Here is a 12,551-nt window from a genome sequence, read left to right as displayed (position 1 = left end):
CTTTAATTAAACATATCAAATAACAAAAATAATAAAAAAAAATGTAACATATGTCAAGTATTGATTGCTTAAAACATGTCCAAAGATTATGATGCCAAAATGTTAGGTGTTTCCATTATTTTGTCCAACCCCTGTACATGCAAAGCAAGATATTTCAAGCCTTTATTTGTTATAATTTTGATGATTATGGCTTACAGTTTATGAGAACCCCAAAATCTCAGACCAGTGGTCCTCAAACTTAGGCCCGCCCACCGAGGCTTTTTCACTACCCCCCCACCCCCATACAAAATGTATAGATACATATAGATACATATAGAATAGCAGTGTTGGCATCACCCATCCTCATACTGTAGAAGCCAGTGAGCAGTCATTCGCTGGCTTCCAATCCAATTCTGCATCAGGTGACACTGCCATCCAACTGGACAGCAGGTTGTCACCTGGGTATGCTTCACTGTCTGGTGCACAAAGACGTTCTTTGAGCACTGCATGACTGAATGGCTGCTGCTGGGAGTTCTCCTCCAGGCACGATTGGGGGGAATCAATATCTAGATTCAATGTAATGTTTTTCAACATCATTTTATGTATGTTCTGGCCCCCCGGCAGTCTGAAATATGTTATCCCGGCCCTTGACCAAAAAAGTTTTGGGACCTCTGTCTCAGACCATTAGAATACTGTGAAACATTTTTCCAGGCTCAAAGTGTCAGACTCTAAGCAGCTAATTATTCTGAAACACCTGCAAAGGGTTCCTATTTCATATATTATTTTCACCGTTTAAGTTGTATTACTGAAATAAAAGAATTAGTCAGTCAGAGAGTTTGTTTCTTCTAGGTTCCTTTCAGAAGAAGTCAGAAAGAGAACAAACATGAAGTACCCCTGCCTGAAAATTAGAGATTAACTTCTGCATAAAAATGGAGATAAATGAGGTGGTGTGTGTGCACTTTCGTCTTACCTCCAGGGGGCAGTCATTGGGGCATGGCAACCTCTGACCTCGATCCAATAGATCAATCAGTCGTACCACCGTCATCTGCCCTTGTGTGATGCCAATCATCTCTATGAATTTCTAGGATTTAGGAAGAAGGGAAAGGTTAGTGATATGACAAGAGACATGGAGGTGGTCATCCGCTGGCCAGTGCCCTTCTGGTACCCCACATACATTAAAACAAAAATAAAAAACAGAAGCAGACAGCTGTGTGGAATTTGGCCCGATTCCCATCGTGTGCCTGTCAATTCGATTTTGAGAATGCAAGAAATTGGGAAAATCGCAATAACAAAGAAAGCCCATATTGCTGATGGCATGCACAAAAAAGAAAATAGCTCAACGCAACACAGTGTATTTAGACAGCAGTCACAGCAGGCAATTGTATAAACTCTGAAATTTCTGTGCAGCCCCAAAGACTTCAAGCGGACCTGAACTCTTGCACAGGACAGAAGGAAAATACAGAGAAATCCACCCTGTATGTGCTTATAAAGAATAGCCGGTCTAATTCTCCATTCTCAGCAATTAAACAGCCTGTGTAACTTGAGCTGAGAGCTCTCTGTTGTGTTGAGAGCTAATATGTAAACCCAGGCCATTAACCCTTTCTGTGCTCCCAGAATACCAGGAAGTAACCACACTGCAGCCTCTCTGTAGCAACTCTACAAGCTGTAACAAATAAATATTTTTCTTTTAACGTTATGCGGTTTATCTTTTATAGCAGAGAGGACGTAATGTCCAGACAAGGGAACGTGTACCCCCCCTACCTTACAGCCATTTAATTGGGACAAGCCACATGATGTTACATCGGGGTGTACAGCAGGGAGACTGGTAGATGTCATTTTCCCCACACTGTTTAAATGCATCTCTTTCATGTGAGCAGTTTCTTCCAGCACTCCCGATGCCCCGCCCACACTTCGCTTTGCATGTCAAGTCTGATTGGATGGCACATAAAACTGCCTAAAGGCCCACTCTTCTGCTCCTCCCCACTTATTCTCAGCATACTACTACTGCACCCCTTTCCACTTAATCTGCATAGTGGGAGGTACAGTTGCAGTATCCAATCAGATATATCCTCTTGTCTGGACAGTTTGAAGGAAACAGGAAATGTGGGTGGCCACTAGCGGCAGAAGTTTGGGTGCCTAATTGAAAAATCATTATGGAGGGGAAATTTGGGCAGCGGATAAATATTGGCAGGCAGGGCCGGCCACAATACAAAATACGGCTATAAATAGCAGGCGCCCCAATTTCCCCACACTTACTTTAGCAGTGCGGGGTGGTTGAGGTTAGGCAACGATGGTGGAAGGGTTCATTGTGAGTAATTATTACCAATGTTTTACTATTGTTTTCTCCATTTTAACAGAATATCGGTAAATGTACCGATATTCCACTATCAGCTTTGTGGGCAGCGAAATTTCAAGGGGCCTTTTTTTGATGTACGCAGTTCAGCCTATCAAAAGGCCGGTCTTTACCCACTCCAGTGTCCACGTCTAATCTCTCCCAAACAACCCTATTGCTAAAGGCCTGCATATGATCAGTCCATTTCCAAGCAGCGTACATTGTAAGATACTCACCGTCGGGGGGCTGAGATAGGAGTCACAGCGAGTCAGAAGTTCATAAAGAGTCACTCCGAATGACCAGACATCAGAGGCGTAGAAGAATTTACATTCTTTAAGACATTCAGTAGCGTACCTGTGAGAGGAGATATAGGTAGGTGGGCAGAGGTGATCCTGTATTCCTCAAAACAAAAAGCCTAAACAATTATCAGCAGTAGCTATCAGTGTAGCGGTTAGCGCTCTCGCCTTGCAGCGCTGGGTTCCCTGTTCGAATCCCAGCCAGGTCAACATCTGCAAGGAGTTTGTATGTTCTCCCCTTGTCTGTGTGGGTTTCCTCTGGTACCTGGCTTCCTCCCACATCCCAAAAACATACAGATAAGTTAATTGGCTTCCCCCTAAATTGGCTCCAGACTTTGATACATACACTACACGATATAGACATATGACTATTGTCAGTAAATAAGATCAAAGAGACTGGCACAGTGGGTATGAGCTTTAGGGAGGGCTTCCACTACACGGTTATTAGGATGCAGGGTATCGCCTCTTGCGTGCATAGATTAGTGACATAGATGTATTATAGCTGATAACAAAGCGCACGGAGCCTCAGAGGAAGCTCATTGGAGCGAAACGGTCGTCAGGCGGACCGCTGCCACCCCCACATTACCCCACAGCCAGGACTCTAACAGGGTATGTCAGTAACGTTTACCTTTCAATGAAATAACTTGAATGTTTATGGAAGAAGATTTAACTGACTAAATAAAAGCCTTGGAGCAGTGCAAGATTGCTTTTCTTCTTTGTTATCAGCTATAAGACATATGACTATGGCAGGGACTAGATTGTGAGCCCCTCTGAGGGACAGTAAGTGACAAGACAATATACTCTGTACACCGCTGCATAATATGAGCACATTTTAAATGATATGTCACCTGCATAGCAAGGCAGTGCCAGAGTGCGCCTGGGCCCTTGACATTTCCCAAATTTTTATGGAACAAGCGCATAACACCAATTGAAACAATCGCTTACCAAAACACAGGACTGTCACCATCTTCTCTCACTCGGTAATATTCATGGCCTTCAGGCACAGCTTTGGCAAGCCCAAAGTCCCCGATCTTCACCACATTCTCATTCTCTACCAGGACGTTGCGTGCTGCAAGATCGCGGTGGATGTAATGCTGGGAGTGGAGATACGACATTCCCTGTGATAGAGAGAAGTATCGCTGTAATGGCTGACCAGGTCACATGACCACCAACGTACACATAGCAGCAGCAGCAGCCGCTTACCTCACAGATCTGCTGGGCAAACAGTAAGATCTGAGCCAGGCTCACGTTGTGTTTGGGTAAGTAATCCCGTAGGCTGCCCAGAGGGACATACTCCATGATAAGCTGCACAATCTTGTCTCCTTAGAAGGAAAAAAAAAACAGAGATTTGGACTTCAATGGCATCAAATAAGTCAGAAGACAGAATAACCTGTCCACACTAAACACTTTCATATCTGACACAGAAAACTTTCCACAGCTGCTTGAACAATTAACCTTTTATTTTACTATGCATTCTGTAAATAGGAGAGTAAAATGGTATAAAGAATACACTTTACTTTTTTTCCACTTTTGTATACTTAGATTTTTCCACATAACACACTGTTAGTAGCAGTATGTGAAAGCAGCAGTTGTGTGTATGAATGCAAGGGGTTAACCATACTACTGTTATATGGCTGGGCAATGCTCTTTTATCATGTCCCTAAAACTGATGAACAAGCACTAAGGGATAAGTGAGAGATTTATGGAGGAAGTTTATTTCCTTTAAAAAATGCACATTGCCTGGCTATCCTGCTGATCCTCTGCCTCTATTACTTTCAGCCATAGACCCTGAAAAAGCATGCAGAGCAGATGTCTATGACAAATTAGGGATAATCAATAAGATGCGCATTCTTTCGAAATTATGAAAATTTTCATGAAAATGTATGCAGTTTGAAAATGGACCAATCAATTTAAACCCAGGTTTAAATTGGTTGGTCCAGCTTCAAGCTGCATATATTTGCATAAAAATTGTGCATAAATTTGCACCAAATCTGAAGTATTTGCTTATCTTTGATCACCCATATGACAAATCTGACAAGATTGGCTGCAAAGCATGCAGCCAATCTTGTCAGATTTGTCATATGGGTATGGTATTAAAGATAAGTTTCAGGTAATTTAGACCTTACTGATCAGCAGAAAAGCAGATGGCAAGAGATCACACTTGTTCCTGGACAGAAGTGCACCTTACCTTGCTCACTGCAGCAGCCCTTGTATTTGACAATGTTTTCATGGTAAAGTGTCTTCAGTATTTTAATCTCCCCTTTCCAGCTGGTCTCCAGTTGTTGGCTGCATCCAGACTTCAGAGATTTCACAGCCACCATCTCCCCTGTGCCATCGTTATTGGGGTCATAGCAGTAGAGGCTGACCTTGCCAAAATGGCCCTGTGTGACAGGAAGATCACAGTCAGATGCTGTAATGTTTAATGCTGAACCTATGCATAGGGGACACCATAAAACCCACTTCTGTGGGGAAAAAAGTCGGTGTACCTTATGTTCCGAACATATGTTAAAAAAGAAGTGCAGAGTGCGCAGGGAGCGCTTACAGATCCTGCCGCTATAAGCTCTGGTCCCGTGGATGCCGATGCGTTCCTCTTCGGTTCTTATCCTGGAGCTGGTGATGTATGGGGACACGGCGGCCGTGTGAGGCTTGGTTACAGTGTGAAAGTATGGGACAAGTACAGAGGTCCTGGAGTGTATAGCAGCAGTCGGCCGATGTGTCCCCGTACATCTCCAGCTCCAGGATAAGAAGAGGAGCGTGTCGGCTTTCACGGGACAGAAGTGAGGGAGAGAGGAGCGCGGCGGCAGGATAAGGTGCAGTATGGAAGTGTTAGTTTAGTGTTAGTACAGTGTAGTATGTAGTGAACTGAAAGGTTAAAAAAAAAAAAAGTAGTAAGAACCTCAACCTTTCTCCTGCAATTCCCCAATCAGCGCATACATATGAAATCGGTGCCGGGAGACTTGGGCGCAGGATACAGCCGGTATGGTTTATCTTGCTGCTGCACAAGTTCCCAGCGAAGTTAATTACTATTCCCCCTCCAGGTCCACGTGGATGGTGGGGAATTATATAATTCAGCTTCCAGCTGTAGCTGGAGGCAGAATTAGGGCCTTTTTCCACTAGCCTGCGATTTGCGATTTGCATCTGATCGCAAATCGCAAGGTACAATAAACTAATGGAAACTGCAGCAGCAATTTCCATTAGTGCGATCCGATTGCGATGCGATTTTGGTAAAAGCGCAATCGTTGTCCTGCCGCGTTTTGTATGCGATTGAGCTGGACTATAATGAGTATAGTAGCTCAATCGCAACCGCATGGTGGAAATTGAAACGCGATTGCGATCGGAATCGCGATCGCAATCGCATTTCATAGTGGAAAAGAGCCCTTATAGTGTTTTAAAAGTAACTTCAGCTCTGTCTTCTGACGGCTCCGAAGTTACTCAGTGTGCGCCGCTATAGCCATATTTCCTATTACAGCTTATAATGGCGCTGGCTGCGCTCAAATCTTCCTGCGCTGAAAAGTCTGCTCCGCAATCAGCAGCTCTCAGATCTTTAGTGGAAGTAGCACTATGCTGAAAATCTTCTCACCTCCTTTACAGGATGGCAGGTCACAGTGATGACTCATAGATGTGCTGCTTCTCTGCACAGTCTAATCAGCAGGTCCTGACTTGTACGCTGAAGTGCCCTACACAACAGGCGGGTCAGGCCGCTGACTATGTTCACTCTAGATCAGGGGTCAGGAACCTTTTTGGCTGAGAGAGCCGTAAACTACACATATTTTAAAATGTAATTCCCTGAGAGCCATACAATAGGTTTCAAACTGGGACGGTAGGGCTCACGTCCATGTTGCCATGGTGATGTGTATACAGTTGATCCACCGGGTAGCGGAAGTGTCAGACACGTCTTCAGCTTCTCTTGGGTTTCGGACAGCAACATCAGAAATTTTCCAGAGAGCCAGACAGGAGAAATACTGAATAACTGCTTGTACAATTAGCTAGCTGACTTGAGGGATGATTTACTTTGTAGAACGAGATCCTCCAAGTGACAGGCAGCCTATTGGGCCAATCAAAGGGCGGGGATCTCGTTCTAAAAAGTCACTGGACCTGACAGTCCAGAGTGGAGCAATTGGAGCAGCGGTTTGTTTTGGCGTAGCTTGAGTAGCGCTAGAGCAGTAGCGTGCACTACTTTGAAAATTGTATTTGCGCTGCCACACTAAGCTGCGCTGCTTTGAGCAGTGTAGCTTAGTGAATCAACCCCTACGGATTTGTCTGTGAGCCAGATGTAGCCATCAAAAGAGCCACGTCTGGCTCCAGAGCCATAGGTTCCCTACCCCTGCTCTAGATGGACTGTATAAAGCTACCTCAATCACAGCATTATACGGAAGAACTGTGTATAGTTAGCCATATGTACAGCATTCAGATTTAAAACACATTTATTTGAACACTGACAGGAGCTTTTTATAATAATCATTGTAGGCAGAGTAGCAGCACTGCCCAGTTCCTGAGCTCAATTTTCACCAGACACACTGGCGGAAAGTAGTGCAATTGGCTAAACAGAATTTACAGGTAGGTATACATGTTAGAGGTGTTTAACAGGAAATAAAAAAATAATCCAAATAAATATTTGATCAGAATCAACCACTGATTGGAAACGCTTATTTTATGCACTGAAAGGCAGCTAGAAGCGCAGGGGATGCGGGAGTATGGAGTGGAAAGGGTTCAAACAATAGAGAGAGTACTGCTAGCCACCATGTGGGCAAAAAGCAGGAAAATAGCAAATACCTCTCCCAGTTCTCTGATCTTTTTCAGGTATCTCTTCTGGAACACTGTGGGGTCCGCCGCCGAGGAATCGGGGTTGATGGAATCAATGTCGGGAAGATCTTCAGATAAAACAAACAATGCAATTACAAAACAGGAAATATTTCAGGTTGCATGGTAATGGTAAGGCAACAAGGGCACATGTGCGTCCGGCACGCGCATGCGCAGAAGAGCCCCAACTAGTCAAACTATCAGAGCTTTCTCTGGGGGAGCGAGCCGAGGAGGACGATGAGGGAGACCACGATCCACTTGGAGCTGGAGGAAGCCCCAGGCAAGTATAAATCAGGCACAGTTAGCTCAAATAGTGTTATCTTTAAAGGTAAACTTTACTCTTGTAAAGAAAAAGAAAAAAAAACTTGGTTTATCTCATGTATGTTGCAAGAATCAGTTGGCAAACGTTATTTCATCTTGACTACCGTCTTTTCCCTAAAATAAGACCTCCCCCGAAAATAAGACCTATCTTATATTTCAAGTGTGCTTGAAATATAAGCCATCAGCCGAAAATAAGACCTAACTGCGGCTAGTGCTGTGCATAATTAAGATCTTAGATCAGCGGTGAAAGCAGCTAAAATTGAACAGTAACAGAGCCCGTATACAGGAAGTGATTTCTGTTTACTTCCTGTATAGGGTGGCGCTTTTACTGTACAACTTTAGCTGCCTTCACCCCTGATCTAAGAGCTCAATAATGCACAGCGTTAGCTACAGGGCTGTCCTGTTTTCTGGGGCCAGGAGAAGGAGAGGTAAATCAGGTAGCAGAAGCAGCAGCAGGGAGGGGGGGGGGGAAGACGGGGTTGGTGGTTGGGGGGGGGGGGGGTGCTACTTACACTGGCTAATATACTAGGGGATTTGGCTATATACTTTGGGGAGATCTGGCTATATACTGAGGAATCTGGCTATATACTAGAGGGGATCTGGCTACTTCCAAAAAATATAAGACCTCCCCTAAAATAAGCCCTAGCACATATTTTGAATGAAAAATTAATATAAGACAGTCTCTTATTTTCAGAGAAACATGCTACTTTGCTTTTCTGTATATATAAAGCACAGCCACTCTATAGTGTTACAAACAGAAATAGCCCCTAGATTTGTACAAATGTTTATTTAATAGAGCAAAAGCTATTGTTATTTGTAACTACTCCTGCTGTAAAGTGGAAGTTTCAGGTACATCCCATGACAACAATACTCCAAACAAACAGAGTACACAGTACTGTTGTCAAGGTTACAAAGTGAAATTGAACTTACTGAAATGTCACTTTATTTCATATTCATTAAAGGTTGAAAAGTTGTATAGCAATCCAAAAAAAAAAACAAAACCTGAAACCGTCCCACCAGAATTGTTGTCAGTAAAGCAGAATTTAATACCAGTAGACCTGTCACAGTATAACAGTAAAACCATGTTGACCAAACTCCCATGATGCTTTGCCCTCATTCACCTTTGGGCTGCAGTTGTGTCAGCTCACGGAGGATAGTCCGGAAGGACGGCCTTCCTGAGGAGTTGTAATTGTGACATTGTCGAACCAAGTCGGCCAGCTCCTTGCAGGATGGCTCTGGAAGTCCCAGCTCCTTTTCATAGAAACGTTCTTTCTGCAGAGAGAGAATAAAGACAGATCTACATCTGCACAACCTCATGGCGTAGAAAGCAGGATCACCCAGTGCCAGCCTTTCATTGTGCAGGAAGGTCTTGTTACCTCTGGGGGTGTTCTTTCTTTTAGCGGGACTTCTCCATTAAAACAGATTTCTAGTAAAGTGGTTCCAAAACTCCACTTGTCAGCGGCGGTGCTGAGACTGGAGGCATTTCGGACGCACTCTGGTGCGATCCACGGGATCCGATCCACTCGCTCTGCAGAGAAAGTAGTATACTCAGAATTACTGCAATATAACAATAAACAATTAGCATAATACATCTTACTTATACAGAGCCGAGATGTCCAGCTGATAATCTGCAATGCAGGGGCCTCCTGGGCAGCTTTACTTGCTATGCTGCTTCGTTATTAACCCTCCTAACTGCCTGTGCAGCTTGCCCCTCTGTGTACTGGAGGTGAGGGCATACCAACTGGTGTCACACACACAGACCTCTGCACCAATGCAGAGGCTCGGGTCAGCCTAGATTCATTCCAAAACACAATTCTGTTCGGTGTTGGGCAGCCGCTATGACTCTGGGAGAATAGGACTCTTTTTTCTATTTTATGTAACTTTATTTTTAGGCTGGAATCACACTTGTCTAATCAGTTTTCTGTGTGCGGTTCTCTGCATGAATTTACTGGAAGCGCAGCATTGCTGTCAGCACAATGGTGTAGTGGTTAGCACTCCAGCTTTGCAGCGCTGGGTTCTTGGTTCAAATACTAGCCGGGGCACTATCTGCAAGGAGTTTGTATGTTCTCAACGTGACTGTGTTGGGGTTTCCTCCAGGCAAACCGGTTTGCTCCCACATCCCAAAAACATACAGATAAGTTAATTGGCTTCCCCCTAAATTGGCCCTAGACTACAATAAATGTATTATTTAAGTATTTATATAGCGCCGACATATTACGCAGCGCTGTACATAATATATTGTCTTGTCACTAACTGTCCCACAGAGGGGCTCACAATCTAGTCCCTACCATTCTCCTATGTCTATATCGTGTAGTGCATATATCATAGTCTAGGGCCAATTTTAGGGGGAAGCCAATTAACTTATCTGTATGTTTTTGGGGTGTGTGAGGAAACCGGAGTGCCCAGAGGAAACCCACGTAGACACAGGGAGAACATACAAACTCCTTGCAGATGTTGACCTGGCTAGGATACGAACCGGGGACCCAGCGCTGCAAGGCGAAAGCGCTAACCACTACGCCACTGTGCAGCCTAATACATACACTACACGAAACATACATAGACATATGACTGTGGTAGGAATTAGATTGTGAGCCCCTCTGAGAGACAGTTAAGTGACAAGACAATATACTCTGTACAGCACTGCGGAAGATATTGGCGCTATATAAATAATAATGTAGTTTTTCTGCAGGTAAAAAACATGCAAGTTATGCAAGTTTATCAACTGTGAAGTAGCTTATTGTCTAACATTGGTACTCCGTTTTCCTATGCAGAAAACAGAAAAACAGACAAGTGTGACTCCTGCCTTACAGGCACTGGCAGTGGTTGGAGATGCTGCTCATTTTCAGTACAGAAAAAAAAGTATGACATACAACAAATGTACAAGTTCAGTTTTTATTCAGAAAGGGAAAATTGCCTTGATTCCAGACAGAGAAAGAGTGCAGCAGGGGCACAAAACTGTGAAAAGGCAACGGTAATGAATAATTTCATGATAACATCGCATGCATTGGTGGAGATGCCGAAGGAAGGAGGAGGCAGCCAGTGAGTGAACAAGGAAGTGGAATTCTTAGAATGTTTTGAGGTCTCTCTGCTAGTACAAAATATAGAAACTGAAAGCAGAAGTTTTTTGTTACTGTCTCACGCTGCCCCCTAGTGACAAGTGGCCATAAATACACATTACAACAGTACTAATTACTAGCAAGTAAATGTAACAAATCTGAAATAAAAAAAATGTGCAAAAATAAATTGGCCTAGAGCACTTGCAAGTCTCTACATAAATTGGCTGCTAAATGGTTAAAAAACCAAGTCACTGGGACAATTAATTTCTACTTCAATAAACCATCCTCTATTCCAGGGGTAGGGAACCTATGGCTCAGGCAGGGCCGGATTTGTACTTTTTACCGCCCAAGGCCAACGATACTGGCTGTATGGTTGTTATCTCTGTGTGCCACAATGAGAATTCTCCTTACTTTCCATCATTGGATGTCACAGACAATAACTATTTTAGTAATATGTGTATAGATTATAAATTATGTTTTCCTTAAGAACTTTTATGTTATGATTGCCATCTCGTTAATGATGGACCCATGGTGTCACCATGAGAGTTAGGTTTATGTGTACCTGCAGAAAAGAGCTTACAGGTCTTGCAGGGACGAAACAAGTACAGGATAGAGAGTTCAAAGGTTAACTCTGTCTTTGTGTATAGGGATGGCTGCATAAAACAGCTTTACTGCCCCTCACTGAGCCGCCCCTAAATTTCTGGTGCCCTAGGCCATGGCCTATGTGGCCTTGCCAGAAATCCGGCCCTGGGCTCAGGAGCCAGATGTGGCTCTTTTGATGACTACATCTGGCTCACGGTTAGGGGTTAATTCATTAAGTTACACTGCTCAAGCAGCGCATCTTAGTGTGACAGCGCAAGTAAAACTTTCAAAGTAGGCATGCTGTAGCATGCACTACTAACTTACTCGCGCTCCCCCCAAAACCAACGGCCTCTCAAACTGTCCCACCCAGGACCCTGTCAGGTCCAGTAACTTTTGGGATGATATCCCTGCACTGTGATTGATCCAATAAGCTGCCTATCACTTGACAGGCAGCCTACTGGGCCAAAGTGTGGGGATCTCGTCCCACAAAGTGAATCAACCCCCAAGTCAGCTAGCTAATTGTACAAGCTGTTAGTTGGTATTTCTATCTGGCTCTCGGGTAATTTGCTGATGTTGATGAAACCCAAGAGAAGCTGAAGACGTATCTGACGCTTCTGCTGCCCGAAGGATCAACTGTGTGCACATCACCATGGCAACAGGGACGCGAGCCCTCTGCTGTGCACGCACACTGTCCCAGTTTGAAACATTGTATGGCTCTCACAGAATTACATTTTAAACTATGTGACGTTTATGGTTCTCTCAGCCAAAAAGGTTCCTGACCCCTGTTCTATTCCTTTCCATACCTTCTCGGGACAGCACTGTGAAGGACACACCGGGGTCACTGAGTTTTATGAATGGAGAAGCTCCTTCTTCCAGACCTTTCCTGGCCAGCAGAATATTCTTGGCACAAACATTCCCGTGGACCAAGTGTTTATCCTCCTATAGAAAAACACAAAAAGAAATCAGCTAATTAACTCAACACATGGCACAGCCATCATACCTGTAGCAGCACAGAAATATCCCAGACTCCTTTCCAGCATTGTTCTGCTTACTTATCAAATGATGCATGCTGAAGGTGTAAGGGCTGGTTCACATGGGGCATCTGCGCAAGTCGTTAACCGCCAGGACGGACTGATGCTCACATTGAGGTGAATGGGATTGTTCATCTCAATGCATTTAGCATCT

General features: G+C 44.1%; 1 protein-coding gene across 3 annotated transcripts in view; it reads right to left on the bottom strand.

Moving 5' to 3' along the window:
* TYK2 (tyrosine kinase 2) overlaps positions 1-12,551 on the bottom strand; it is a 114,188-nt gene that overhangs the window by 13,483 nt on the left and 88,154 nt on the right. For all 3 annotated transcript variants that reach the window (XM_068274388.1, XM_068274390.1, XM_068274389.1), the window contains exons 16-24: positions 12,170-12,305; positions 9,105-9,256; positions 8,850-9,000; positions 7,381-7,478; positions 4,796-4,988; positions 3,811-3,929; positions 3,553-3,725; positions 2,548-2,665; positions 950-1,060 (exon numbers count right to left, since the gene is read on the bottom strand). In XM_068274388.1, coding sequence (XP_068130489.1) covers positions 950-1,060; positions 2,548-2,665; positions 3,553-3,725; positions 3,811-3,929; positions 4,796-4,988; positions 7,381-7,478; positions 8,850-9,000; positions 9,105-9,256; positions 12,170-12,305 — 1,251 coding nt within the window. The remainder of the gene's footprint in view (positions 1-949; positions 1,061-2,547; positions 2,666-3,552; positions 3,726-3,810; positions 3,930-4,795; positions 4,989-7,380; positions 7,479-8,849; positions 9,001-9,104; positions 9,257-12,169; positions 12,306-12,551) is intronic.

This window comes from Hyperolius riggenbachi, chromosome 3 (genome assembly GCF_040937935.1).
Source record: "Hyperolius riggenbachi isolate aHypRig1 chromosome 3, aHypRig1.pri, whole genome shotgun sequence".
Taxonomy (NCBI): domain Eukaryota; kingdom Metazoa; phylum Chordata; class Amphibia; order Anura; family Hyperoliidae; genus Hyperolius; species Hyperolius riggenbachi.
This window is presented reverse-complemented; position numbering and strand designations above follow the sequence as displayed.